This window comes from Momordica charantia, assembly GCF_013281855.1.
Source record: "Momordica charantia cultivar OHB3-1 chromosome 9 unlocalized genomic scaffold, Mcharantia_2.0 BLBB01000009.1, whole genome shotgun sequence".
Classification (NCBI taxonomy): Eukaryota; Viridiplantae; Streptophyta; class Magnoliopsida; order Cucurbitales; family Cucurbitaceae; genus Momordica; species Momordica charantia.
In genome coordinates, this window is record NW_028275167.1 from 1713804 (window position 1) to 1741681 (window position 27878).

General features: G+C 35.4%; 4 protein-coding genes across 4 annotated transcripts in view; 2 read left to right on the plus strand and 2 right to left on the minus strand.

Annotated features, from left to right (window-relative positions):
• Window positions 1-6760: 6760 nt before the first annotated feature.
• PDAT (phospholipid:diacylglycerol acyltransferase) lies at window positions 6761-11543 on the plus strand. Its single transcript, XM_022294329.2, has 6 exons — window positions 6761-7738; window positions 8078-8300; window positions 8420-8703; window positions 9263-9590; window positions 9719-9978; window positions 10760-11543. The coding sequence occupies exons 1-6, from the start codon at window positions 7314-7316 to the stop codon at window positions 11241-11243; spliced, it is 2004 nt and encodes a 667-aa protein (XP_022150021.1). The 5' UTR covers window positions 6761-7313; the 3' UTR covers window positions 11244-11543.
• A 669-nt stretch (window positions 11544-12212) lies between these two features.
• Window positions 12213-15175, plus strand: LOC111018310 (PHD finger protein ALFIN-LIKE 3). The gene is made up of 5 exons (XM_022294348.2): window positions 12213-12565; window positions 13434-13466; window positions 13735-13963; window positions 14056-14185; window positions 14639-15175. Exons 1-5 carry the CDS (start codon window positions 12469-12471, stop codon window positions 14903-14905), a joined length of 756 nt encoding a protein of 251 aa, XP_022150040.1. The 5' UTR covers window positions 12213-12468; the 3' UTR covers window positions 14906-15175.
• A 651-nt stretch (window positions 15176-15826) lies between these two features.
• On the minus strand, window positions 15827-17480 carry LOC111018302 (uncharacterized). Its single transcript, XM_022294340.2, has one exon. The coding sequence runs from the start codon at window positions 17055-17057 to the stop codon at window positions 16011-16013; it is 1047 nt and encodes a 348-aa protein (XP_022150032.1). The 5' UTR covers window positions 17058-17480; the 3' UTR covers window positions 15827-16010.
• A 2644-nt stretch (window positions 17481-20124) lies between these two features.
• LOC111020190 (midasin-like protein) overlaps window positions 20125-27878 on the minus strand; it is a 41220-nt gene continuing 33466 nt past the window's right edge. The window contains exons 60-78 of the mRNA XM_022296780.2: window positions 27742-27852; window positions 27458-27526; window positions 27203-27359; window positions 26854-26948; window positions 26649-26761; window positions 26336-26565; window positions 26007-26252; window positions 25504-25725; window positions 25261-25419; window positions 24955-25182; window positions 24563-24850; window positions 24313-24483; window positions 23852-24058; window positions 22037-23737; window positions 21664-21945; window positions 20964-21143; window positions 20595-20693; window positions 20383-20508; window positions 20125-20282 (exon numbers count right to left, since the gene is read on the minus strand). Of these exons, the coding sequence (XP_022152472.1) occupies window positions 20250-20282; window positions 20383-20508; window positions 20595-20693; window positions 20964-21143; window positions 21664-21945; window positions 22037-23737; window positions 23852-24058; window positions 24313-24483; window positions 24563-24850; window positions 24955-25182; window positions 25261-25419; window positions 25504-25725; window positions 26007-26252; window positions 26336-26565; window positions 26649-26761; window positions 26854-26948; window positions 27203-27359; window positions 27458-27526; window positions 27742-27852 (4717 nt within the window). The 3' untranslated portion in view covers window positions 20125-20249. The remainder of the gene's footprint in view (window positions 20283-20382; window positions 20509-20594; window positions 20694-20963; window positions 21144-21663; window positions 21946-22036; window positions 23738-23851; window positions 24059-24312; window positions 24484-24562; window positions 24851-24954; window positions 25183-25260; window positions 25420-25503; window positions 25726-26006; window positions 26253-26335; window positions 26566-26648; window positions 26762-26853; window positions 26949-27202; window positions 27360-27457; window positions 27527-27741; window positions 27853-27878) is intronic.

Consider the following 27878-nt stretch of genomic DNA (forward strand, 5'->3'; position numbering starts at 1 on the left):
TCACCACCAACGGTATTTAAATAAAAATAATAATATATACATTTAAAGAGTAAAGGCTAAATTTTAATGGATACAACGAAATTAACGTTAGAATGAAGAAAAAGACAAACGATTGGCTGTCATTTTGGCGATGTGGATGGGCTTTAGCCGCTGATCCGACTCGACTTGGGAGAAATAAATGGCTCGATTTCCATTTTCCATGCAACCCAAAGGGAGTGGAGTGGAACTGAAGCCACTGTACGCACCGTTTTTGTCGCTAGTTGTGTTTTTGACCCAATCCAAAATATTCCCCTCTCTCCCCTCTTCAATTTAATTTCCTTATCTCAACAAAATTAAGATATCATTACTATGTTACATGTGATTTTCTGAGAACGTGACATTAAAAATGTAGGGATGAAAATTAAAATTTTTTATTGATAACATGTACGTTACTATAGATTAGTCATTGAGCTATGTTCGTCAGTCCAAATATAGATTAGTAGATAAAATACATATTATTATTTTAAACGTTAATAGGTTCAATCCCATCTCCCAACTGTTTATGTTAGAACTATTTTTAGGTTAGTGTATAACAGATATGATTTAGAATGGGTATCAAAGATAGAAATTTGAATAAAAATTCAAATCTGTGTATTGAACGGAAAAAAAAAATATTAAAAAGGATGAGGGTATTAAATATTTATCGAGATGTGGAAATTTTCATGTATCCATGAACTCAACGTCAATATGAGAGATAAATCAACATTTTCCATAGTATTGCAAAAAAATCGAAAAATGTGAAAAATATCACCAATATAGAAATAATATTGTCAAATGAACTTAGCTCAACAGTAATGGATACTTATCTCTTGCTAAGATACTATAAGTTTGAATCCTCCACCCCACCCCACTTGTGTACTAAAAAAATACATAATTTTAATATTAATCACTTTTTACTTATTTGAAATATTGCAATGCTTAATTAATATTAATGTTTTTTTACAATTGTTTTATATATAATTTTTGTAGAATATGTATTGACATTGATATTTTATCAATATTTTTATAGATATTTCTATAGATATTTTTTAAGTACAATATGTGGGGCGAACAGATTGAAATCACAATTTCATGGTAGGAGATATATGTCAATTATCACTGACTTATGTTCATTTGCTTTGACATATGACATTTAAAACCAAGCAAATAAACGGTGGAAAAAAATTATATTTTTTAGAAATTGAAAACTTATCAACCATAGCTTTAATCAAATAATATATATATATAATTGTAAAAATAAAAAGAAAAATAATGTCACGTCAATTAAATTTGTACCGAGAAAAGTGACATATTCCTTTGAAAAAAAGAAAAGTGACATGTTTCAAAAATGAATTGTTCACAAAAAGAAAATGAATGTACATATGAAAAGAAAATATTAAATGTTATTTTGATAATTGATTTTGATCTTTATAGTCTCTAAATTTTCATTACCTTTAAAATGATCATTTTAAAATTTATCTATAAAAATTTTAACACAAAATATAAAATTACGACTACATTCCAAAAAAATATGTTAAAGTTACCATCGCATTGAAACTACAATAAAGATAGAAATACAAACCAGTTTCAAAAACTAAAATAAATAAAGTGGAAAGCACAATTAAAAAAAAGAAGAAGAAATATTAAGAAAGGAGGGTGGGGCCAGGGGGTGGCAACAGAACAGAAGCATGTGGGAAGCGAGCGTATCCGTTTGGAGCATTCCGTTTGCCGTGGTGTGGTCCGGCCCCCTACCACACGAATACGGCGTGTTTGGATGGTGGTGAAAAGTTGTCCCCATCCCAGACAAACAAAAACCTGTCAAACACAAGCTAGTCAAACAAGCCACAATAATATATATCATTTTGGGCCTTAACCGTATAACTTAACAATCATACTATTTGTACGACCCCTGCCCTTGTCATTTCCATGTTTCCTACTGACCCAATATTACAAAACATTTTGTATCCTCCAACGCCAAGTACACCTTCTTAATTAATACTATTTCCAAACATCTCCCCTCCTTAAAAAATTGCTACTTTTTTTTTTTGAGAGAAAAATGTCGAATCGAATCACCTATTATTCGCAATGCGATGATTGTTATTAGGGAGGTAAGAAGCCCAGCCAAATTCACCTACGTCTTGAGCGGTTTGGTCTTATAAAATTGACGTTGTGGATAAAATTACCCTACTAAGTTCACATGAAGTGAAGCTAAATAAGCGACATGGATCGAGCTGTCTAGGTCATGTCGCTGAAGGTCAGGCCACTCAACCTGGTCGGATTGAGTCCGAATCTAAATTTCTTTGTGTTTATAGGTGTTCATCGAAGTTTGAATCCAAATTATGCATCAACAATTGAGGTCATGACTAAGATTATGTTTTGCTCCTTATTGTTAGCTACAAAATTATAATTAGATAAAAATTGACACAATATGGTTCTTTATAACCTATCTTTAATTTATTTGGTTTAGAATTTAACCCAAGCCTCACGAGTGTCAGCCATTCTTGACGTGTCTTGTCTATGCGCTGTACTTGCAAGTGGAGACATCAATACGTTGTCCAATTGTCATATGTTCATCAACTGCTTAAGTTATTATTGAGCTAGCAAAACTAGCTACGGAATAAAGACATTATTATATGTGCATACGAAGATAGATGGAACATAGAGTTAGAGCCAAAGCATATTCCATAAAGGAGCAAGGAAGGGTGCTAGATGGAAAGTTTGATTTGCAATTCAATTGAATCTTAATTAATCGAATAATTTAGACTTTTGAAATACACTTTTCAAAAAATATATACAATAAGTTTTACACATTACAATTTTATTGAAATAGAAAATCTTTTGAGTGTACGATTGAAGGACATGGTTAATATCATATTGATTAAAAAAAGCAACATGATAATGAGGATGCTTTTCTTTGGGGTGACAAGCGTGGATATGTCTTTCCAAAGTGGAAAGCCCACATTAAAACCTTATAATAATATGTTTTATATATTAACAATACATGATTAATTTAAAAACTATATATTATAAAATTAAAAGTATTTGGCAAACTAAGATTACAAGTGTATGGTATTATGCTTTAACTTTTTGGATGTCTCCTTGCAAGCTAAGGTTGGAATTTGTAGACTAAGGGCTGGGCCTGTTTGTGATTTGAAGGCAATGGGAACTTTTTTTTTCTTTCTTTATTTTTTAATTTTGTAATCTTAATAATTATTTATAAAAATTACAAAAAGCAAAAACTTTAGGGCTTTATGCTTTGCTTGCATTTGGCAGGTTAAATATACCATGACTGTTACACATGCAAGTGGAAAAAGGTGAGAGTTCCAAAGTGATATAAAGAATGAACTTTTTGTTTTTGTATGAGCCACCTACCTCACTAGATATGCTCTATTCTATTCATACTTTATTTTAAAATAAATTAAATTATAGGTTTAATTCTTAAATTTGTAGGATGGTGTCTAATAAATTCATAAAATAACTTTTAATTTTATATTTAATAAATTTATTAACTATAAAAATATCTAATAGGTCACTCGACTTTCGATTTTGTGTCTGTATAGATCACCGACATATTTGTCTAATAGGATGATGACCTTTAAGTTATGTATTGAAATATGCGCATGAATTCAAAATTTATCAAATATGAGACAAAGATTTATTAGACACAAGATTGAAAATTTCTCGATTTTATTAGACATATTTTAAAGTCTATTTTGTTATTATATTCATGTTGACTACCACTAAAAATTTGACTTTCTTTTGAAAAGAAAAACATACAAGTTATCTCTCGTTTTTTGTATTTCTCTCTAGACTTAAAATTCAATGACAGTCGATAAAAAATTGGGGCTGATCGATCATCACTTAAATATTATTCATTTGATGAGTACACGACGAAAGTTTGTGGATAAAATTTATAATTTAACGTTTAGAAAATTTTTAAATGAATAAAATAATAGCCACACGATAACAAAATTTAGCATTTTTGTTTGGACCTCCAACAACTACATTACAGTCACTGTTCATATTCACGTAAATCATTCTCTTTCTCACTAAAAATGAAATTCTTCCTAAACAAACAAACATGTGAGAGTTGGATTGAGATAGGAATGATTTTGACATTTTATACAAGCATTAGTTGAATAAGAACATAGCAGCTCGTTAGAAAAAGAAAAACAAAAAACAAAAAGTAATTAATATGAGACAAGATTCTCACATTTTCAATATGTCCAAATCTAATTTTATCATGAGGTTAATTCAAACCTTAAATTGCACTAATCCAAAAACTAATTGCATTGACGCAAGAACGCTGTTTTTCAAGAAAAAAATATAGGTATATTCGATAATGACTGAGAAGTGAAGTTTAGATTAATTTAAGATCTGTTTGATAATCATTTTGTTCTCGAAAAGAAATACCACTTTTCTGTTTTTTGATTTTAAAAATGATTTTGAAATTCCAAGATGTTTATGTTTTTCAAACTCTCTATTTTTTTTTTCAAAAATAACTCTGAAGACTTTATTAATTTATGTATATTTAGTTTCAGGTTTTCATCTTTTAAAATTTGGATGGGTCGTGATACAGCAAAAACAACTATTTTCGATATAGAATTGATCATTAAACCATTTGAAAAAGTATACTAATTATATAAATTATAGTTAATTTTCTCTTTTTTTTCCATTCTCTAAAATTTGTTATAATAATTGGGTTTTGCTTTAGAGCATGTGTATTAGTTAAATTAAATTAATTAATGTTGTGCTTTTAAGGAGGCAGGCCCAGCAGAGTACATGCAATTTTGGAATTTGGTGTAGCTTAGCTGGAGGAAGTTGCAACATAATGCTGTAGACTTCTTAAATGGAATTAATATATTATTTTTAGGGCTTAACAATAAAATATAAACAATAATTAATAGATAAAAATGACAAACGACAAAAACAATTAATATAAATAAAACCCAACCGTTGGAAATTCAAAAATTCCTCTTTTGTGATCTTTACGTTTTCCAACTTGTTGTATTAATAATTTGAATGGGAAAATTTAAATCTTATGATTTATTTTTTAATCAATTATGATTCTTGGGGAATTTAGGAGTTTTTCTTTTTAAATGGAAATTCCCATTAAATGGGGATTCTAGAGATATTTAATATTTAATTCAGATTTTTTTCAATAGATGGTTAACAACAATACACGATGAATAATTTCCTCTAGAAAATTTTGTGGAAAATCATGGACAAAAAGAATGAAATGGAGGAAAGAAAATGAGAACCTAAGCTCATCCTCATCCCCACCCCGCCCTGATAACAATTCTCCTAGTTACTTTGACTATTTAATGTGACGTATTTTTAGTTGCTCAAAATTTTTACTAAGATCCTTTGTCTATCGAAGGGTAGAAATAAACCAATGAATTCTTTTCAATTAATTTAAATATATTTAGTTTTTTTAAAATATAACATTATGTGGACTATGAATTGCTAACTTTATTATATTTCAATGATTAAGACATTGGACACATTATTTACGGGTTAAGGATTTATTCTAATTTAGTACTTGAATTTTTTTGAAAAACAACTATTATGATCTTTACTACACATTAATACACATATTTGAAAAAGATGTCATAATCTAAAAATTAATGCACAATAGAGAGATTTAAACCTATATAATAATTATTATTATTACAAATTGATTATTTACTAAATTATATGAACATAGCTTAGTGTTACAGCTCCGAATTCTGATAGTTGAAGATTCGAAATCTTACCCCTCGTATTTATTAAATTCAATAAGAAAATTAGAATTATCACCTGATACGAAAGCCCAACAAACATTTCTGTTAGAGTTCTGACGCAGCTGAAGGCCCAGTTGATAGGCCGGCCCACTTCACAGCTAGAAAACTAGCTAATGCCGCCGGTATTAAATGGCCCAAGTTGTTATTTATTTATTTTTAATGGCCGCCCAAGTAAACATTATTGTATATATACAGTGGCCTCGGATTCAGACTTTTATGTCACACGAGGCACAAATTAATAAAAAATATAAAATTAGTGAAAAAAATCCACATTTTTCTTTTGTCAAACCGAACATAGCTCAAGTGGTTAAAGCGCATATGTCTAACAAAAATGTCATAAGTTTAACTCCGCACCCGTAAATTGTATTAAAAAATATATATATACACATTTTTTTATACTTAAAAAAATAAAAAAGAATAGAGGGTAAAAATTGCTACGCTTATCTAAGTTTATGATTCAATTTAATCAAATAAAAAATTCAAAGAATAATATACATTAATCGCTTAATTACGCTGGTATTAACCACCTATGCAAATTTTATTAAAGAAAGTTAACCACTATGTTTATGCTAAACTTAGCATAGTATCTAAAAAAACTACAATACCAATCAATTACAAAATGTATTTTTTTCCATTTTGAGATATTAGTGAAATGTAAAAAAATTAACTATTGTTTTTCTTTCTTAAGAAAAGAAAAAAATAAATTTGGTTACAAACAACGACGTGGTACGCGTGCGAGACACACATGTTTCACGTGCTGGGGCCCACAGACGTGGAAATTAAAATCTGCTGCAGTTGCCCACACGGAATAATTTCGGTCCATCAAAATCACGTCTCTCGGTTCGATCCAATTTCAACAAGATAGCCAATCCGATGGACGAAAAATATAAAACGACAAAAATATATAAACCAATAAAATAATGCCACTTAATAAATCATGGGAGCAAATTTTAAATTCCATATTATCAACGATTCAGTCAAAATCTGAAAGCAAAAGACGTTGAACCCGCTTCGGTTCTGCGCCATAATTTTGCTATCTTGCTCCGCCGTCGGCAGCTCCCGATCCGGCCTCCGGCCTCCGGCCATCTCTCTCCCTACGCCGTCGCGGCATTAATCGATAAGCTAAAGCTTCTGCTCGTAACTGTAGAAAGTGACTGGAAAGCTTCCATTTCGAATCGAACGCAATCTTTCGGTTAATCTCTCGAACTGCGTTTTTTTTTCGAGCTTTTTAGGTATCTTTTTAGCTTTCGATTGGCGCTGTTTGTTTGTCTAGAAAAGTAACTTTTCCCGGGGTGGGAACACACATTTCTTCTTCATTACATAAGAATCTTTTTACTTCCACGAATATTTATTTAGTTTTTACCAGATTGGGTTGTCGGAATTTCGTTCCCTAAAATTCTTTTTGTATCCGGGAGAGGTTTGATTGGATTTTTTTTTAGTTCGCAACGGTGTAGTAGGATTGATTAATTTATGAGAATTTAGTGAGAGATTCTAGATTGAGTACTTCCAAATATGTCTGGGATGCGTCGGAGGAAGGCGGCGGAAAAAGATCCCAATATTCAGAAAGATGAAGATGACGGCAAGAAGGAGAGGGTCAGTGGAAAAGTAAAGGAAGTTAAGGCAAAGAAGAAGTGGTCGTGTGTCGATAGTTGTTGCTGGTTTGTGGGGTGTGTTTGTACGACATGGTGGTTCTTGTTGTTTCTGTACAATGCGATGCCCGCATCGTTGCCTCAGTACGTGACAGAGGCAATCACCGGACCAATGCCGGATCCACCGGGTGTCAAATTGAAGAAAGAGGGGCTGAAGGTGAAGCACCCAGTCGTGTTTGTGCCGGGGATTGTTACTGGTGGGCTTGAACTATGGGAAGGCCATGAATGCGCGGAGGGATTGTTCAGGAAGCGCCTGTGGGGTGGCACATTTGGCGAAGTGTATAAAAGGTATTCGATAATATGGTTTTACTTTTTCCATGTCTCTTCCTATAATTGTCAGAGTTGTACTTATAATACTAAGTTTTAGTAAATTTTCTTCATGATTCAAAGAGTGGTATATGTCAGCCAAATAGTATGAGGTTTTAAGATCATTGATGTCTAATGGATTTTCAATCTTCATTCTCTGTAGTTGTTGGTGTTGTGTGGTTGATTATTTAAGAATTCTTCTGGACTGTAATCATTGCAATGTACTGTTTGATGCTGTGCGCATCCAAAGAAACTTTTGGTTGATTTTATATAACTAAGCAAAGTAAATTTGGTATTCTTGTTTAAACTTTTCCCTTGCAGACCTTCATGCTGGGTAGAGCATATGTCATTGGATAATGAAACTGGATTAGATCCTCCAGGAATCAGGGTCAGGCCAGTCAGTGGGCTTGTTGCTGCAGATTATTTTGCTCCGGGTTATTTTGTGTGGGCAGTTCTGATTGCTAACTTGGCTCGTATTGGTTACGAGGAGAAAACAATGTATATGGCTGCATATGACTGGAGAATGTCATATCAAAACACCGAGGTAATCATTTGGTGAAATACAATTTTATAGTTGTTAAAACTATTATCATTTTTCAGATCACAAAGTAGTTAAAACTGTTTATAATTGTTTGCTAATTATTTAATTCTCAAATGATATAGGTTAGAGATCAAACCCTCAGCCGGATAAAGAGTAACATAGAATTGCTGGTCGCGACGAATAGCGGGCAGAAGGCAGTGATAATTCCGCATTCAATGGGTGTTTTATACTTCATGCATTTCATGAAGTGGGTTGAAGCACCAGCGCCAATGGGTGGTGGGGGAGGACCAGACTGGTGTGCTAAGCATATAAAAGCAGTTATAAATATTGGTGGACCATTTCTAGGTGTTCCCAAAGCTGTTGCTGGGCTTTTCTCTGCTGAAGCTAAGGATATTGCATTTGCCAGGTCTCTATCACTTTAATTCCATTGTAGTTGAATAACTTTGCTGTCCCTGTATGTCTGTGTTTTCAGGGCTAGGGAAGTAAATTCAGTATATGGAAAAATAGGCACTTGTAAATTGTCCATAAATTCACAAGTCTAAAAGTTGTCTAATGCGAAAGTTTTAATTAGAAAAACTCAAGTTGTTGATACACCTACTTTTATGTCACAAATCCTCTAGGCTGAGCAAGTTGTGTAGTGATTTTAGGTTACCTTAGTCTATGCCAATAGCAATAATGATCTACTCTTAGCTTATAGATTCCATCTAGTGTGCCTGTACGAATTTCAAGCCACCATCATTTCCAATGTTGTTAAACGCCTTTAATCTTTTGAATCACACACGGTAAATATTTTGAGTATTTGTTCTAGTAACAAGGCCACTCTGTAAACTAGAATGCTAACAGCTTTTAGTTTCTACGAGATAATCTCATTGCTAATAGTTTTCTTTCATTGTGAGTCTGCAAGTGTTGATTTTTTGGTTTTTGTTGACTTAAAGAGTTCATGACTCTTTCTTCCCATAATGCAGGGCTATTGCACCACTTTTCTTGGACAACGATCTATTTCGCATTCAAACGTTGCAGCATGTAATGAAGATGACTCGGACATGGGATTCGACCATGTCGATGATACCAAAAGGAGGGGATATTATATGGGGTGGTCTTGATTGGTCACCTGAAGATGGCCATGCTCCCAGCAAAAGAAAACAAAAAAACAATGATACAAGTAATGGAGGCCATAATGGTGATGGAGATACAGTTTCTCCTTCAAAGAAAGTTAACTATGGAAGGATTATATCGTTTGGGAGAGACATAGCAGAGGCAGATTCATCTGAGATTGAGAGGATTGAATTTTTGGTAACGCTCTTTTCAAATATATTAAATACTTGTAGTCACATTATATTTGTAGAAAAACGAACCAAAAATCAGTTGTCTTGATCATTTTATTAAAAAAAGTCTTATAATCGCATCTTACTATCGTGTAGGATGCTATCAAGGGCCATAATGTTGCAAATACTACCTGCCACGACGTTTGGACTGAATACCATGACATGGGAATAGAGGGTATCAGAGCAATCTCAGATTACAAAGTTTATACAGCTGGATCAGTTGTAGATTTACTTCATTATGTTGCCCCACAAACTATGGAACGTGGAAGTGCCCATTTCTCTTATGGAATTGCCGACAACCTGGATGATCCAAAATATAACCACTACAAATATTGGTCCAACCCTTTGGAGTCAAGGTGAGAACCTTATCCTCTAGATTTTACATTTTTATACACAGCATTCATTACCTTCTATTAAATACACTTATTCTCGAATTAAAAAAGGTGATGCGGGGACCAACAAAGGAAATTAGTTGGTTAAAAAATAGCGTAGGTAGGAAAAAATTATGAATGCAACTGCCCCTAGTATATCCTTAATAAATCTCGGTTATAGAGTCGAAATATATTTATAATTTCTCTCTTGCAAGAACTTCCTTTCATAGATTCCCTTCCCCAAATCATCGCCAACAATCAACTCTTATCCCTCTCTCAAACAAAGGGTGATTGGTTTATCAAGAATACATCAGAAAAGAACCCTTACAAAATATCAAAAGAATTTTCATTTTTTCTTAAATACTTGGATGCCTTCAGGAACATGGACATAGGTGTGCATGGCCTGATGCACTAGTCAGGCTGTCTTTTATGATTGAGACCAAAATAAATATTGTTTTTCATGCATCCAACAGCGTAAAACTATCAACCACATTGTTTCAATAATGCGTAGAACTATCAACCACATTGTTTCAATAATTTATCTGGGAGTGGACCTCTTTGAGTATTTCAGTTATGAGTGAGAGTATATAAATAGTGGGGTAGGAAAAGTTAAATGATTGTGTGAATGGCTTGTGGGAGACTTGAGCCACTCAAATTGCTTGAGATTTCCGTCTCGATTTGCTCTATTTGAGATTAGTAAACTCTGAATACCTTTGTTAATCTCAACACATTCTTGATACAATCTCGATATCGAACCGGTCTGCAGATTACCAAATGCTCCCGACATGGAGATCTTTTCTTTGTATGGAGTTGGAATACCGACTGAAAGAGCGTATGTTTACAAGCTATCTCCTGCTGCTGAGTGCTACATTCCGTTTCAGATAGATACTGCAGCTAATGAGGGGGATGAAGATGGCTGTCTGAAGGATGGAGTTTACACCGTCGACGGAGACGAAACCGTGCCTGTTCTAAGTGCTGGTTACATGTGTGCAAAAGGCTGGCGTGGGAAAACCAGATTTAATCCTTCAGGAATCCGAACTTACGTCAGGGAGTACAACCATTCTCCCCCATCAAACTTGCTAGAAGGACGGGGAACGCAGAGTGGTGCCCACGTCGATATAATGGGAAACTTTGCGCTGATCGAAGATATAATTCGAATAGCAGCCGGGGCTCAAGGGGAGGATTTGGGAGGTGATCAAGTCTATTCAGATATCTTTAAATGGTCAGAGAAGATCAAATTGCCTCTGTGATGATCTTAGTTGGTAGTTGATATACATGTTCTTCTGTTCTGATAGCAAATTCAGCTCACAAAAAGAAAAAAAAAAGCTTGAAACTGCATCCATTTCAACTCTTGGTAACTTTAAGGAGTATGGGAAAACCACTTGTTTAATTTGGTTGTCTTGTGTTTTCCATCACAAACTGGTTGAACTGGCTATTGGCTAAGCCCAAAACCAACTTCTCTATTGTTTTTGTTTTACATAAATTATGTAGACATTAGAATTATCATATCTTCATGTACATATATATAATTTCTAAGCTTAAGATTGTAACTTTGTGATTAAGTTTTTTTCCAGTTCAATGTGGAGATTTGAACCTATGAGTATGAGGAGTTAAGCTAGGTTCAAATTAACCTGTTTTTTTAAAGTTATTAATATAGTAATTATGAAAAGCTATTATGGTTTAAAGTGAAATATTTTTTTACTGTGTCATCTAGGTATGATTTTACTTTCCAAGTCACTTAAATATAAATCATTATTTGTTTTATCTGTCATCAGAAAAATTGGCATGATAAAGACTAACAAAAGTTACAAATCATTTAAATTTAATCATATATGCATAAAATAAATTCTGTCCCCTCTAAACACAAATATTGAGAGAAAAATATGACAAAAATTAAATTTCATTAAAATCTATAGAAGATGAATAAACTCAAGCTAATTAAGGCACTAATAACTTTTATTTAGGTTTGAATAATGATTAAATTTGGATTATAAAAAAAGAATTGGCGAAAAATAGAAGAAAAATTAAAAGAAGATAATCTAAAAAGTTGATATCGAATAAATACGCCATATAACTCCTCCCGAAGTTTAGAAAAACTATTAAGGAATTTCTTAAAAGAAAAAAAAAACTATTAAGGAATTAAAAATATAATAAAGTGGAATTAAATTAGAATATTATTATTTTGGTAAAAAGGCAATGGATCCTAAATACGGTTACGGAGGAAAGATACAGAGAGATCTCGTTATCCGACTTTACCCTTCAACAACTTCAAATTTCCCGTTCACGATCGGTACCATATATATATTCGTCTCTCTCCGCCAATTGCTCCGATTTTCGATTTTCGATTTTCGATTTTCGATTTTCGACTCTCTCTCTCTCTCTCTCTCTCTCTCTCTCTAGGTAATCTGCAGTTTTTTTACTCCATTCCGTCTCGAGAAGGTATTCAGCCACCGGGAGGAGCGAGGAGCGACGGCAATGGAGGGAGGTGGAGCAGTGCACAATCGCACAGTGGAAGATGTTTTCAGTGATTTTAGAGGCCGTAGAAATGGTGTCATCAAAGCCCTCACCGTAGGTATCTTTCTTCTCTTTCTTATCGACTCTTTCCAGGAGATGAAAAAAAGAAGAAGAAGAAGAAAAAAAAAAAACCAGGCGTGATGGAACTTTATTGTATGTTTGTGCTCTTTTCATGGCTTTAGTTCGTATTTTACGTCGCTCTCTTGCTTCTCCTTTCGTTTGGTGATGGATTCTTGTCCCCTTCGTTGTTTTCTTTAATTTTGGCATCCTTGTTCATGATGTTTTCTCACCCGTTTGGTTTTCGCGAGAAAAATAGGACACTGCATACAAGGAGCAATGAGGATAAAAGAAAATGTGTTCTCGAATACTTCTCTTGGCTTACATATATATGGACATGGAATTTTGAATCTCAGTTTAGCTTTTGACTAGTATAAGCGTTTTGAAAATATATTATGAATTTTGTTCCTGAATGTGGATCGATTTATTTGTCGAGAGTTGTGTACATGCATGGGCGTCTATATACGGTAAGAAGTAAGGTCGACGGAGTATTGGTATTGCAGCCGGAGTGCTCTCTTCCTTTTCCTGCATTTTTGCAGTAGTAGCAACTAATCTCTGCAACATGTCTGATATTTTGTGGTCATGCAAATTCCTATATAGTTTGTTTACGAATTTTATTTCTATTGATGAATTTTGTGTTTGGATGTAGTACTAGATGAATGTAGAATGCTAACTTGTCCTGTTCAGGACTTCAGGCTGTCGAGAGTTCTTTATTTGTTTTTATGTTGTTGGTTTTTGGTGTCTTGCTGATTTTCTAGTTCAAGAAAAGGTCGGGTTGGATGCTTTCTTTCTGTAACTTTGATTGGGAGCTAGGAGCGCTTGGTTTGGGAGTTGTTAATTTCTAATTCTTCTCAGTTTTGTCATTGCAGATGTTGAAGAATTCTTTCAACAATGCGATCCTGGTACATGCTTTCAGTAATCTCTACTTGCTTCTTCTTAACTTCTAGGCCACGAATTGGTTGTGTATAAGTGGAGTTGTCTCTCCTTGTTATCTGGAATATAAACTGTTGCCCGCGTCCCCATCCGTTTAATCTTATGTGCATGTAATTTGTCCTTTGCTTTTTAGTCTCTTGTTCTTTGGTTACTGTCACAGTTCCGGATTTTATATTCTTAGTCTTTTGTTTTGGCACTCCGTTCTTAGCTATTTATAATGGTTATTGGTGCTTACAGAGAAGGAAAATCTATGCTTGTATGGCTTTCCAAATGAACAATGGGAGGTTAATTTACCTGCTGAAGAAGTACCTCCAGAACTCCCAGAGCCGGCGTTGGGTATTAATTTTGCTAGAGATGGCATGCAAGAAAGGGATTGGTTGGCCTTGGTTGCTGTCCACAGTGATTCTTGGTTGCTCTCTGTTGCCTTCTACTTCGGTGCGAGATTTGGATTTGAAAAATCTGACAGGTATTTTCATTTCGAGTATAGCTCATATAGGATTTATTTCAACCATGAAGGTGGTCTTGCTATAAAGTATTTTGCCTTGTTTTTTGATGCAGGAGGCGGCTTTTTAATATGATAAATGAATTGCCAACTGTATTTGAAGTAGTCACAGGCATTGCAAAGAAACAAGTCAAGGAAAAGTCATCGAGTGCTAATGGTAGCAAGTCCAAGTCAAATTATAAAGCAGTAAGTGGATAGGTATTCAGTTTTTCAGTTGGTTTGCTGATTTTCTGTGGTACTCAATTGGAAATAATTGATTTTGACTTCGTATTTGCACCAAATAGTGTGGTAGCTCAAGTATTCCCCGCTCTAAATGTAGAAAAAGAATGGAGCTGGGACGACGATATTCTGTGGCTTATGTTTCTGTGCTTGTCCCGGTAGTTACAATAATTTATAGCTCTGGTGGACATTCTCCAAATTTTCAGTTGGTTAACCATGCCTTGATTTGTTGTACTATTTTGGCGAAAAGGAATTTACTTCAACTTCATGCCTGTACCTAGTGCTCAATTATTTCCTCTGCGCGTCTACTCGAACCAAAAAAATTGTTCAAGGATTAGATACCTCGTGGCAGTGTGATGTAATTTACAGCTATGATTAACGTCGATTATTTATTTCAATCTTTCTTCCAACTATTCTCAGCGGGAAGCAGATATTCAAGGAATGTATAGGCAGCAGCCACAGGCAAGGGAAGAGGTAGACGTCTTGTACGAAGAAGATGAGGACGAGCACGGTGAGACCTTGTGTGGGGCGTGTGGTGAGAACTATGCATCAGACGAATTTTGGATTTGCTGCGATATCTGTGAGAAGTGGTTCCATGGAAAGTGTGTGAGAATAACCCCTGCCAAAGCAGAGCACATTAAGCAGTACAAGTGCCCATCCTGCAGCAACAAGAGAGGCCGCCTCTAAACGGCTCAATGCAATTTTTGGGAAGTACCACTTCTACTTCTCTCTTTGATCATGGAATTACAGGGGAAGTGCTTTTGCTTTGCTTAGCATATTTCAGGTTTCCAGTTTTTAAGTTTCCATGTAAAGTCTAGATCGCTAGCCTTAGTCTTTCCTTATGGTCATGTCTTCTCATGATCCACAAGAATTAGCTTATAAACTTTGGAAGCTGTCAAGAATATGAACCATGTTAACCTTTTGATTTAGTAAAGAAATACTTAGTGATCTGGAATATACTGTACTTTTATTTGCCTTTTTAATTCCAAATATGCCGTGTAAATGTCGTGACGGGGATTCGAATCTTACTTTGGTGAGAAAATTATTAGTTCCATAAAAGATAGTGTCCCTAGGCTCAAACTACCTCAATAACCTTCATGGGTGGCTCGTTTTCAAAGGGACTAGGGTTAAATGAGAGGGAACAAGTTCAAACTCGATGGTGGTCATCTAGCTTAGGAATTAGTAATTTGTACGTGTTTTTCAATACCAAATGTTGTTCTAAGGTCAAGTGGTTGACTCAGGAGATGGTCAGGATTCTCTCATAATTAAAAAGAAAAAAAAAGCTACCCCACCCAGGGCATCCGAAAAACTACAACTTTATGGCCCCACTCTCTCATTATAACTAACTACAATTATCATTAAAGCCCCCATAGGGTAGGCCCACCCATAATTCATGAATGTGTTGCGTTGCAATTAATCCAGTTTGAAGATGGAATCTTCTAAATATCATTTATATCTCTGGACTTATAACAGCAATTAATTCATCAGTTCAGTTCGTAACATTCTTTTAATTTACATTCGAAACAAATTGAAATGTGAAGAGCATAATTTGAAACAAAGCTCAAACTTCATGTTAAAATATATGAAGAAGAAAAGGAGGCTACTAGGTTTACAGGAAGTAATTATTTCTGTACATTTTATATCTGAACATTGCGATGCCTTACATTATATCAACAAGGTAGATTGATAGAAAAGAAAAGAAGAAATCCTAAAAGAGAATAAGAAACAGTTTCAGAAAAGATATCATATTCTTCAGCATTTAGACTCCATGAAAACTCATCTTTCTGCTGTTTTAGCTTGTTAAACCCTCTTGATTCTTGGTTGATAGCCGTTTGAGAAACTCATATGTGGTGATCATTGTTGTTGCAGACATGGACATGGAAGCGCACCGAGGCCCCAAACCTCGGTAACACGCCGTCCACCCGCCTTCTCTTACCAAATTTCTCAAAGTCTGTCCAATGGTTGGCCCTCGTCTACCATTTTCGTCCCCGTCCAAAACTTGCAACCTCGTCTTGATTGTATCGAGAGGCATTGTAATCAAAGCCGAGATACTACCCGCCATGGCTGCGCTTGCACCCTGAACTGCGATCACTGTCTTTGAATCAGGTTTGTAAATGTTAGCCCCATTGTCATTGCCTTCATCAACTTTCTTAGCATAGTAGCACCCAATCCCACCCCAAACCAGGCGCTGCGCTACATAATACGAAGCCCACCACACCGCATTTGAGGGTGCGTAAGTCAAAATCGATATCCCGAAACCGCGGTAGAGGCCTCGGAGACCATCGGTGTTGAGTATTTTCCGAAACGCATCGATCCCATTGATGTAATGAGCGGAGGAGGCAGCATTCGGAGCAGTAGGATTATACCTGCCCTGAACCATTAATCTCTGGCTCACAACATCAACAGGAGTCCACACAAGCTGAGCAGCCATTGCAGCACTCAATCCAGCAGCTGCGTTAGCCATTGTAGCCGCAGTGGCCTCTGGAAATCCCACTCGAACAGTAGCAGTTCCCACATAACTCTTGGTAACCTCAAGAGCGCCCATATAGAGAGCTCTAGCAGGGATGGTCCCCATTAGAGAAGTCCCAAATCCTCTGTACAGAGCTCGAAAACCCTCGAGCCGGACGAGCGAGAATGCAGTTCTGAGGCACGAGAGCTGCGAATGAGCTACCTGCTGCCGAGTCTTCAACACCACCATAGGGTAAAGAGACGCCGAAACACCTGAAAACAGCGCAGCACCGAGAAAGAAGAATTTGGATTTGTCAAGCATTTGCCATTCGATTTCGGCCGGGATGTGAATCTCCTGCGGCGATTCTTCCTCCGCCGCGCCCAGATTCATCTTCGCCACCTTCTACGAGCCTTCACAGAATCAACAGAAAAACAAACCGAAACACTAACAATCCAGAATTCGAAGCTTTTTCTCTTCAGAATTCAAATCTCCGGCGCCACTTCTTTCGTCGACAACCGAATCTATGGAGAGAAAACATGTGAAAGGGAAGCTGTACAGTTGTTGTTTTCGGATTATAATACAGAATTCGAAGAGGAGAACGAGATGTTGGACAATGGATGGAATTCAATTGAGAGGTTTTTTCCTCTTGTGGAACCAGGTCTTGGTCGACGGCACGTGAACGGCGAGGTTCCGATCCACCATTTCCAGGTGAAGGGACAACATTCACCGGAGGAACTATGGAGAAATCCGGTACAAAATAGGGCTCCGATGGAGAAGGGAAACCGGGAGATGGCGGGGGGGAGAGGACTGAGTAAAGAGATAAAGAAGGGAGGGAGAGAATAGAGATGACTGACACGTGGAGGTTTTGGATTAGGAGATGTGGATCGCTTCGTTTTGTTTAGGGTTTCCTTCTTTCTTGGGGCGCGAGGCGGCGGCTCGTCCCAACCAATGGGCTGACGTGTCAACCCTATCCATGGAGGAGACCGTTTCCGAGTTTCTATCCTCTGCGGTGCTGGCCCTGGTAAGCCCACCAAGTGGTCAAATTCCCATTCTAACCTTCTGCTTTCCAGTCTAAAAAAATCATTTACCTTTTTTTTTTCGATTTCAGTATCACATGTGCAGAGATTTAGTTAAAATTTTGAATGTGGAGTTCGATGAAAATTTTGAGATCTCAATTTTACAAAAATATTGATAGAAATAGATATTTTCATAAAAGTTAGAGAAATTAAAAAATCGTAAAAAAATTTAAATCGACAAGTAAATATTTTTCTATTCTAAAAAATAATTAATATTAATATTATTTATTAGTGACATTTTGTTGATATTTTTTAATATTTTGTTGATTTTTTGTATTAGGATGAAAATGTTGATTTACCCTTTGTGTCAATGTTGAACTCATGGATACATGAACATATTGATGAAAATGTCGACATATCGACGAATATTTAATACCATGATTTCTCAAATCTCAAGAACTGTTCTAGAGATAAACTATGACATTTTCTTATTTATATTTGTAAAATTCTAATATAAATTTTACAGGCAACCAAAACCATTCAATAAAAAATTATGAAAATTGTTTAAGAAGTTTATTAATGGTAGCTGAAATTATGATTGTAAATAAGAAATAAAGGTAGTAGGGAATAAGATGGTAACTTTTTAGCAGAATATAGAACAAAATTTTAAAAAGCTAAAAGTGTAATATAATGAACAAAAATAAAAAGTAAAAAGATACAAAAATGAATAAAAACTTGGCAGAAAATAGGAACTAAGCCTATTTGAGTCGTATAATTCAAATATCAAAGTTGGAATTGGAATCTATATCTATAACCTTTAAAGGACATTTTTTTTTTTATGTTTTCAAATATTTTTTTCTCTGAATTACTTACAATTTTAAAATGGGGTTTGCTTCAATTTTTTTCAAAGCTAAAAGTACCCACTAAAGAAACCATTTAAAGAAATGAAAAAACTAAGCTTTCGAAAGTAAATCCAATATGTTCTACACATTTCAATGACTTATTTTTACGATTCGAATCTTTTTTCTTTTTAATTCACTTACACTTTAAAGTCAAATCTCTTTCTTCTTTGAAGAAAATCACAAAGAAAACTATTCACGTCAACAAATATGACAGTATGATGATTTACTTGTCAATAATATTATAAATGGAAACATATATTTTAGAGGCCACATGTAAATAAATTATATGCAAAATGTTAATGCTGGACACGTCCGAGTCAATGGCTTTGTTGATAATTTCTTCTGTTTTTGCCACCTTATATTTTGCATAAATCAATTGTCATCCAATTATCAGACAAGGAGAAAATTAGACGCTCGCATTAACAAATTTTAAATTTATGGTTAACATATTTTTCAAGAAAGAAAAAAAAAAAAAACTGATGATATAACCAAAAGAAAATAGCATAGATGTTGAAATTTAACTCCTAGTCCCTTCCAAAATCCCGCTCCATTTAATAATCGATTTCATTTCTAATTTTCTATTTTTTAAATTATGTTGGTGCCTCTCAATTTCTTTTAAAATTTTTCCACCTTGCTTTAGAACTCTTAGTTAACTTTTAAAAACTAAACGAGTGGTTAAAAACTACTCTTGAAAACGTTTTTAAGAAGTTGACAATAAGATAAAAGATTCATAGGTATAATTAGTGGCAATAAACGTAATTTTAAAAACAGAAAATCAAAAACAAAATAGTTATCAACTTCAACAAAAAACCGAACATATCTAGAATGTTATTCCATTGATGTTGTTTACTTGAACATATCTAGAATCGGAATCGGAAATCAATTCATGATGTTTACTTCCATATGGAATCGTAATCAGACATATGCTGCTTACCAAAATACCCTTATATATTTATAACTAATATAAAATTACATTAATTAAAAAAGATTTTATGAGATTTTTTATATTGAAAAAAATAATTACTTATAATAATTTTTATATCTACTTATATTATTTTACTTAATAGTAATAAATTATATATTTTGTATTTAAGTCTAAATTTTTTTTACACTTTATTTGATATTATTATTATTATTATTATTATTTATTATAATAAACTTTATTTTACCAATTCAATCTAAAATTAAATAATTTTATAATACAAACAGGTAAATGAGAAGAGGAAAAACAACAATGGAGCAGTTGAAAAAATAACTCTAAAAGAAATAAAAAAAATCGTGAGTCTACATGAGAGAGAAAAGAACATTGGTTGTCAAATTACCAAAAAATATAGCGTGGATCCCACAGATTAAGGAATTGGATTAGGATTACACAGCTATTTTGCATGTAATGGGATTGCATATTTTTTGGAGAGTAATTCCAAAATTTGGAGTGGGTCCCACGTTTTATTCCCATTCATTTATTTTAGTAAACATAGTCAAACGTAACGAAAATTTTGATTACGATTGTGAGCAAGTAAACGGGACCTAAGTGCAAAGTGAATGAAACTTGGTATCTTTATTGATAATAAATGTGATCTTAATTACATCTTTGTAACTGTAACATGGAATTTACATCCATCCTCATTTGTACCTCCAAGTTCCATAAATCAATTCCCAGAAATCTAGTCCCCAGAATTTTGCATTAGCTCAAACCACTGCAAACAGAAAGAAAGCATTCACTTCAATCATATGAAGGGGAAAAAAAAGGAAAAGAAACTGTGACATGAGAGCCAAGTTCTTGGCATCAGATTTTACCTGTCTCAGAAGATCTCCAAGGGTCCTCGGAAGTGCTTCGATGTTCCTTAGAATTATGTAGAATGGGAACGGAAAGGAATCCAAGTACTTCGAGAATTTAATATTTCCACCTTCAAAAGAAGCTTCCTGGAAACCATAGAGAGATTGTAGTTCAATCACACATGGAAAGGAGCAGAACCATGAATGGGAAATAAGAGGGAAAAAGGGAATACCATGAGGTCCATGATGGACTCCTGCGGACTATCAAGAAGCAAAAATGCAACCATACGTTTCCGACTTAGTAGATCCCTCACATACCGTTTTAAGTTCTCCTGCACAACCAAAAATGCTGGTTATAAAATAATACGAGTGCTGTTGACTTCTCTTTGGATAGAACACAATTCGATACACAGTTCCTGCCCCGAAAAATGAAAAAGCAAAACAAAAAACAAGAGGAAAAAAAACCTAAAACACAGCTACCGGAACATGTTTTCACCGGCTTTTGTAATAAAAAATATATATCTGTTCTGAAAAGAGTTCCCAAAACAAGTGCTGAGAGTTTGGCACAAGAGAAAGAATAATGAAATCCGAAAAGGTATCACCTTCTCATGGAATCGTCCATCTGCAATGATTAATACAAGCTGCTGCAGGGGATTGCATCCAGATGGGAGACGTGCTTTGGTGACTGCAACATCAAGCGTGTCATTGAGATATTTCAATAGGTCAACAACAGGTTCGTCAGTGATGCTGTTCTCTTGCTTGAATGTCAAATTGGAGATCATCTGCACCCATATTTATCAGACAAAAAAGGGTTTGAGCGTCTGGTATGTTATACTTGAGGCATAAGAGAAGCATAAAAAGTCTATCTAAGAAGCACTGACACTTTATTTTGAACAACGTGTCTGACAATTCGACACTTATCGAACACTTGTTAGATCGATAGATGTATGTCACAGACTGGTCGTACAAAGTGAATATGGATTCAACACTTGTTATACAAGTATTGGACACTTGTTAAGCATACTTAATAGACAAATAGTAAATTCTCAACAGAATACATCAAACTCATTTTTAAAGCATAAAAATTCATAAGCTTATTAATTTATGAGCTTCCTTCTTGTATAAGAATGATATATACTTAAGAAAAAATGGTATATTTTAATAAACATGCCCTTGCCGTATGTATCTTATATTTTTAGAAAATTACGTGTATCCGTATCTGTGTCTCGTGTCCGTACCATACTTAGGAATCTTATCATCCTTGACTTCCTAGTTTCTAGATAAGCATTGAAAAATATATACCTGGACACCAGCCTCCACTGTGAATGATTGGTCGAAATCATGCAGTAACCTTATGTTCCCCTTCTTCCCAAAGCTTGCAACCGCTAAGCTTCCCATTTCTAGTTGGGACATGGCACGACATACAGTCACTAAAGCTTCAATAGCAACATCTCCACAACAACTCTCAGACATGCTCCGAGAATCATCCACGGCAATAACAATTTGGTAATCACGTTTGTTAGGCCTTGTCCTTCTCATCCATATCTTATCCTTGCGATAATGGCTTGCTATATAGGGAATTACCTGAATGCATTCCAAGCAACAGACTTTTTGAGATTTGTTTGAAAGAAAAAAAAAGGAAATGACATGCTAAAGCAGGTTGAATAGAGGCTACCTTTTTCATATTGATCCTTTTGCCAGTTCTGTAATCCCCCTGGAGCTTGCTGGCTAGAGTTGGCTCCATGACAAGACGCAGTTGTTCAGCCAACTCCTGAGATAACCTTGTTGTGCGCAGTTCATATTTCCTCCAGAGAGCAGTTGCATTATCTTTCACCTCATTGGAGACCGCCTCAGTATTCTTTACTTTCCCCAACTCATCATCACTCACAGAGAGGTCTTCGAACCTACGCATTGGCTCATTCAGGTAAGTTCTATTTACAGACACCAGATTATCTGGTAAATGTGTGGAATCACCATCTTCAACGTTATGAAATTCTTGAAATTCCTCCTCAGTTTGATTCTCCAAACTGGAAACAGGCATGGGATCCTCCGCTGTACTTTTTTGAATGGAGTTACGACCCAAAGCATGTGTCTCAAGATTTTGTCTCTCAGACTCCATCGGCTTAGAGTTATCGGACTTCGTGGCAGCAGAACTATCTTTGTCAAAGTTATTACCATTGGCATCTTTATCAATCTGCTCAGATGTTGCCGGTCCCAATGCCTGTGCAGACCCCTTTTCCAACTCCGAAACAAATCCATACTCTTCAGCATCTTCATCTTCCATCTCGTCTTGTACATCTGCATTATTTGCCTGGAGATCAACAGAAACTCTAGCTCTTTCTTTCCACTTATTTAGTGCGTCACCAGCATTCCGATAAGGATTTGGCTGCATTTTCTGAAAAGATGACGCTTCATGCTGAGGCAGTTGAGCAGGCATAAGGTCATCGGTGAATCTCCCACCACTTGATGAGTCCGCTGCCAAGATATCAGTCTCAGATGCATCACCAGTAGGCATGTTTCGTGATGGGGCACCATCGTTTTGTCTGTCATTACTTCTAGACCAGCTTGTCTCCATGTCAATATCCCTAAAGTCTGATGACTGCAAGCCACCATTTGGTTGTGTCGCGGATTCTGCATTTTGCACATTATCACCTGCCTCTGACACATCATTACTTGGTCCCATTGCATTCATCTGATTATTTTCCTCCCGATCACCGCCCTCAATATCCATTTCAGAAGCTTCATGCTCAGTCTCAGCTTCAGTCATAGTTTCATCTATTGGATGTATTACATTCTCCTCCATATTTCCATCCTCGGTAGAATTTTCATGCTCTTCAAGATCATCTGGCATAGAAGATGCATCATCTTTTTCATCCATGCCCAGATCCAAACATTCATTTGACTCTTCACACTTTGTTCCCGGTGGCTCAGCAAATTCTTCCCCTTTATCAAAATTGATGTCCTCTGGATCCTCTCCATCAACAGGGTCACTATGACTTTCATCTTCATCATTTTGTTCTTGGTATTCATTAATATCTGTCTCACCATTCTCATCTGCAGAAGCAGAATGTTCGTCGTTGGCTCTAAGTTCCCTAGAGCTGACATCCTCATTCTTAACTGGAGGCCCCGATTCAGATTTTTCTTTCTCATCATTAGGACATTCATCTTCGTCCTTATTCCACATTTTCTCATCAATTACTTCACTTTTAGATCCTGTTTCTCCCATGGCAGAGTCCAATTGCTCATCTCCATCATCTTCATTGTCCTCCTCAGAGTCCTCACTAACACTATGTGTTTCTGCATCAAAATCTTGCTCCATCTCAATACCTTTATCATTTTTACTTGGGTTCTCGGTTCGAGCATCCAGCTCACTTGCCTGAATAAGTAATTTATTGTTAAAAAATCAATAAAAAAATTAAAAAAACATCAAACAGGAAGTTTGATTGTCCAGCAAAGTATCTTGTAAAATTATGCGTGGAGTACAGCATACCTTCTCATTAACACCAACCAACTGATCCTCATCGATTATCTGGTCACTCACATCATTTAATCCTGCACCCTCTCCCATACCAGTTCCATCTTGGACTTTTTTGTCAGTAACATCATCATCCGGGCCTGGGTCATCAGTAGAAATGCCAAATCCTTCAGAACACAAATTAGCTAAAACTGTTGCAAGGACATTGGTTGTTTCTGATACCTGGCATTGAAAATTTTGTTAGGACAGAAAAGGATAACCTCGGAGGATCTGCGATAAACAGTGCTATAAATTAAATGAAAATTCAAATGATTTACTTCATATTGTAAATCAATGTTTACAAAAGGACTATGGTACAAGCATGCATGATTTTCCGTGGAAGGGATGATAAAAGAGAGAAAAAAATGCCTAAAATGTGCCTATTTGAAATTATCTGAAAACTTTTAAACGAATATAATTGAGTTCTGACAACCTACCGAGCAATTGAAGGCAAGAACATCTTGTAGCAGACATTCACCAATATTCTTTATCAAGTCTAAAAGTACATGTAGTTGCTCAAAATAGGCGCCCACTTGAGATGACAATATTTGATCTTCAGAGGGAGAATTGCCTTTGAGTTTCGCACCAGAATGATTAAGCAGTTTATCCTGAACACAACTCGAAATGAGAAAGCATGCCACGTTTACAGAATGAAAATGCAGGAAAGAGTGAGAAGTATCAACTTACAGCACAAGAGATTGTCTTGAGAAGCTTATCAGATAAAGGGTCCAAGCTCAAATTTTCCATAAACAAGTTCATTGAAAATTCCCAGGAAGTAACATTCCCTAAATTTTCTGCTGGCAGAGTAGGCTCAGAGCAGGATGAATTAAATTTTTCCAATGCAGTGAAAACATGTCTGAAAGTACTCTCAAGAGCTTCATTAAATCTGCTGTTAATCTCAGAAAAATTTTCACCATTTCTAAACCCATCCTCTGCATCAAGACCAGATTTGAACTCTCTCTCAACAAGACTTGACTGCAAAATTTCAAATGACCATTTGAGAGAAGTTGAATTACTTGCAAGCAAGTAGAATCGGTCAACACAGAAAAGACAGGGATAGAAAGTAATTGAAGGGATACCTTCTCAAATACTTCATCAAAATGACCAAGCAGGATAGTTTCAACTGAGTTTCGGTTAGCAATATGCTTGGATAGAGCAGAGTGATAGTCCCTGAAGATATTTATAGCTTCAAAATTCTGAATGACAAGCTCTTTCATTTGTTCTGTAACAACAAATGGTTGCAAGACACCAGCAGCAGGGGTTGATATAACTTCCTTCCGGCTGAGAAGGCAATCATCAAGGCATTCCTGCAACATCAATTTGATAAACATAGAGCAACAATCACCGAATCCAAATAATACAAAATGAAGAATGTAATTCTGAACCTTTGACTTCTGGAACACAGGCAAAAATTTCTCCATTGCTTCAAGAATGCAATTTTCTTCAGATTTGACATCTCGGCAACTCTTCAGATGCACATTTTTAAAGGCTTTTAGCAAGATTAATTCTTCGTATGCCATAGTAGCCAAACTGTCAAAGATTTTCTGTACAAATCATGAAAGGCAGTCAAACTCTTTTCTCAAAATGATGAAATAATATTGATTTCAGAATAAGAAAATAAAACCGACCTTCTGCTGCCACATGCATTTAAAAATAATGTCCTGATTACAACTTATTCTGACTTCATAACCATTACGAGCACTGGAATCCTTAGAACGTGAGTACAACTTTTCCAATAGTGATACACAATTTTTCAAGTGAATCAAATTCTTGGCAAAGTGATCAGCAGCAGTGTGTTGCTTTTGCTGTATTACAATTAGTTGGTTCAGAAAAGAACATGACCGCTCAACCTGGAAAAGAGGAAACCGGGATCTAAATTATAATGTGCAAATTTAAGTTGTGGCTCCATAAAGCACGAAGAAAGTGCACACAACAAACATCCAACCACTGTGCAGGCATGTTATAGGAGGAAAGTGTTATAATAAAACAACGCAAAACCATTCTCTCTTTAGTACAGAAGCCAATGTGCCAAGGACAATCACTATCTCAGCAGACGTGCAATCGAGATTGTCACCTCACAGCAGAATTGATACAATATGAAGATTACAAGCTCGTTCAAAATAGAAATTACCTGCTCCCGTGTAACATCTTTGTGAGAGTTCAAGGAAATCTGCTGTAAGCGCAACACTGATTTTACACTCTTGAAGTAGTATCCAATGACTTCACTTCTCTTAGCAGCTAATCCTACATTCTGAAATTTTTTACCTTCACTGGAAGGAGTATCATCTAGTACTCCATGTGGCAGTCTACTTTGAGTCGGAAGCAAGTACTGAATGTCTTCTGAATGCCGAAGGAACCACCAAGATTTAAGATGCTCCTGAAAGGGCAAAGCCCACATTTATCATTAAAACCTAAACTGGTCCATAATTTAAGGAAATTTTGACATCTAATATTTTATACCTCCAAATAAAGAGACTTGTGCCTTGACAGACCACTGGCTTCCAAAAGCTTTAAAAGTTCAGACAAGGCCCTCCGCTTCCCTTGACTCTTTCTTGATTCCTTCCAAATATCACTGCAATAGATTGCACTTTGGTATATTTTCTCGATGGTGCAACTTAAAGACTTCCATTGTTCTTGATAGGAAATGGAAGAAGATTGAGATTCGGATTGCTGAATAATACTAATCAAATCTGAAAAGTTATAATACCTTATATTGTTAAGCATTAAATAGGAAACAGAACTCCGATAAAAAATATAAGTAATAAAAAATGACCTTCAGCACTCTTTACACTCGAGAATGGGTGCCCATGTCCAGGAGTTCCATTCAGGCACAAATTTTGCAGCACGCTCTGTACACTTTGTCTCCAGTCAGTAAACCAACTAAACCTAAAAACCATACGAGCCATGTTAGGATTCCAATACAAGGAGTTCATAAACACTTGAGTAAAAGGAACACCAGGAAGACAAAAAAGGTCAACCTGTCTTCTGGACCAGATTGAAGAGATTGTAGTTTGGTCCCTTTTATTCCTGGATCTTGGTTCAAGAAGAGCAACACTGGTTGTTGCAACACATCCTATAAGGAAAAAGGAAAAAATTGAAACAAAAGGAAAAATATTAAAAAAAATGTCGAGGTTTGTGATTCAACATGCAACCCGAAGGTCTCATTTACCCACCCTTCCAAATCCATATTCCAGAACAAAAAGCAATTTTTATCAAAATCAGTATCGAATCCATAAAGACTCAGATTATACTGATTCAAGCTCAACGAAGGTAGCAAAGAACCGGGAAACAAATAAAAGCTCGTTGAAGTGATTGTTTATCACTTACACTGTACTTCTTAATAAGCTTCCTGAGCTTCAGTCTACTTCTCCTTGATTTCTCCAAAGAACAATAACTCTCAACACGTTCCCAACGACATAATTTCTGGAGTTCCTTCAACTCCATCTCTATTTTCTTACGACAACCTTCTATGTGCTCCAATATTCTAAAGTGAAAAAAAAACATTTTCTATCACATTTCATGATCTAACAAAACAAGAAGCGTGCATCAATAGGAATTAAGAAATCAAGTTATGAAACTTACATTGGTAAAAATTGAACATAGTATCCAAATAAGTTGTACAAGGCCTCCAAAAGTTCCATCTCATAAGGACTGCATCATTTAAGACAATTCACCATTAGAAGGAACGTCACAATACCAATAGCTAATTGCAGTAACTAATCACCTTCAAACGAGAAGCAACTAAAATTTGTTCATACTAAAATCTTTATATGATGTATATTGATCGTACATAATCCATTTCGTCCATCTTCCTATTTATACCACGTCTCAGAAACAAGAATTGAGAAAAGATCTTTTTTTTTTACCTTGAAACTTCAACACATGCACCAATTCTAATTTGTCCAAGGAATGAAAAAAGAAGTTGAAGACGTTTCCTGAACTCCCCAACACTTGATGTATGAATGAAATCCTCCAAACTGCAATAAAACATGCTGTGATCTGA

What these genes read in the sequence shown, in the direction of transcription:
- PDAT (XM_022294329.2), top strand. Translation starts at nt 7,314, where the DNA reads ATGTCTGGGATGCGTCGGAGGAAGGCGGCGGAAAAAGATCCCAATATT. An exon ending in TTTGGCGAAGTGTATAAAAG is followed by an intron (nt 7,739 to 8,077) that starts GTATTCGATAAT and finishes TTTCCCTTGCAG; the next exon opens with ACCTTCATGCTGGGTAGAGC. An exon ending in TGTCATATCAAAACACCGAG is followed by an intron (nt 8,301 to 8,419) that starts GTAATCATTTGG and finishes CAAATGATATAG; the next exon opens with GTTAGAGATCAAACCCTCAG.
- LOC111018310 (XM_022294348.2), top strand. Translation starts at nt 12,469, where the DNA reads ATGGAGGGAGGTGGAGCAGTGCACAATCGCACAGTGGAAGATGTTTTC. An exon ending in GGATTTGAAAAATCTGACAG is followed by an intron (nt 13,964 to 14,055) that starts GTATTTTCATTT and finishes TTTTTGATGCAG; the next exon opens with GAGGCGGCTTTTTAATATGA. An exon ending in CCAAGTCAAATTATAAAGCA is followed by an intron (nt 14,186 to 14,638) that starts GTAAGTGGATAG and finishes AACTATTCTCAG; the next exon opens with CGGGAAGCAGATATTCAAGG.
- LOC111018302 (XM_022294340.2), bottom strand. Translation starts at nt 17,057, where the DNA reads ATGAATCTGGGCGCGGCGGAGGAAGAATCGCCGCAGGAGATTCACATC.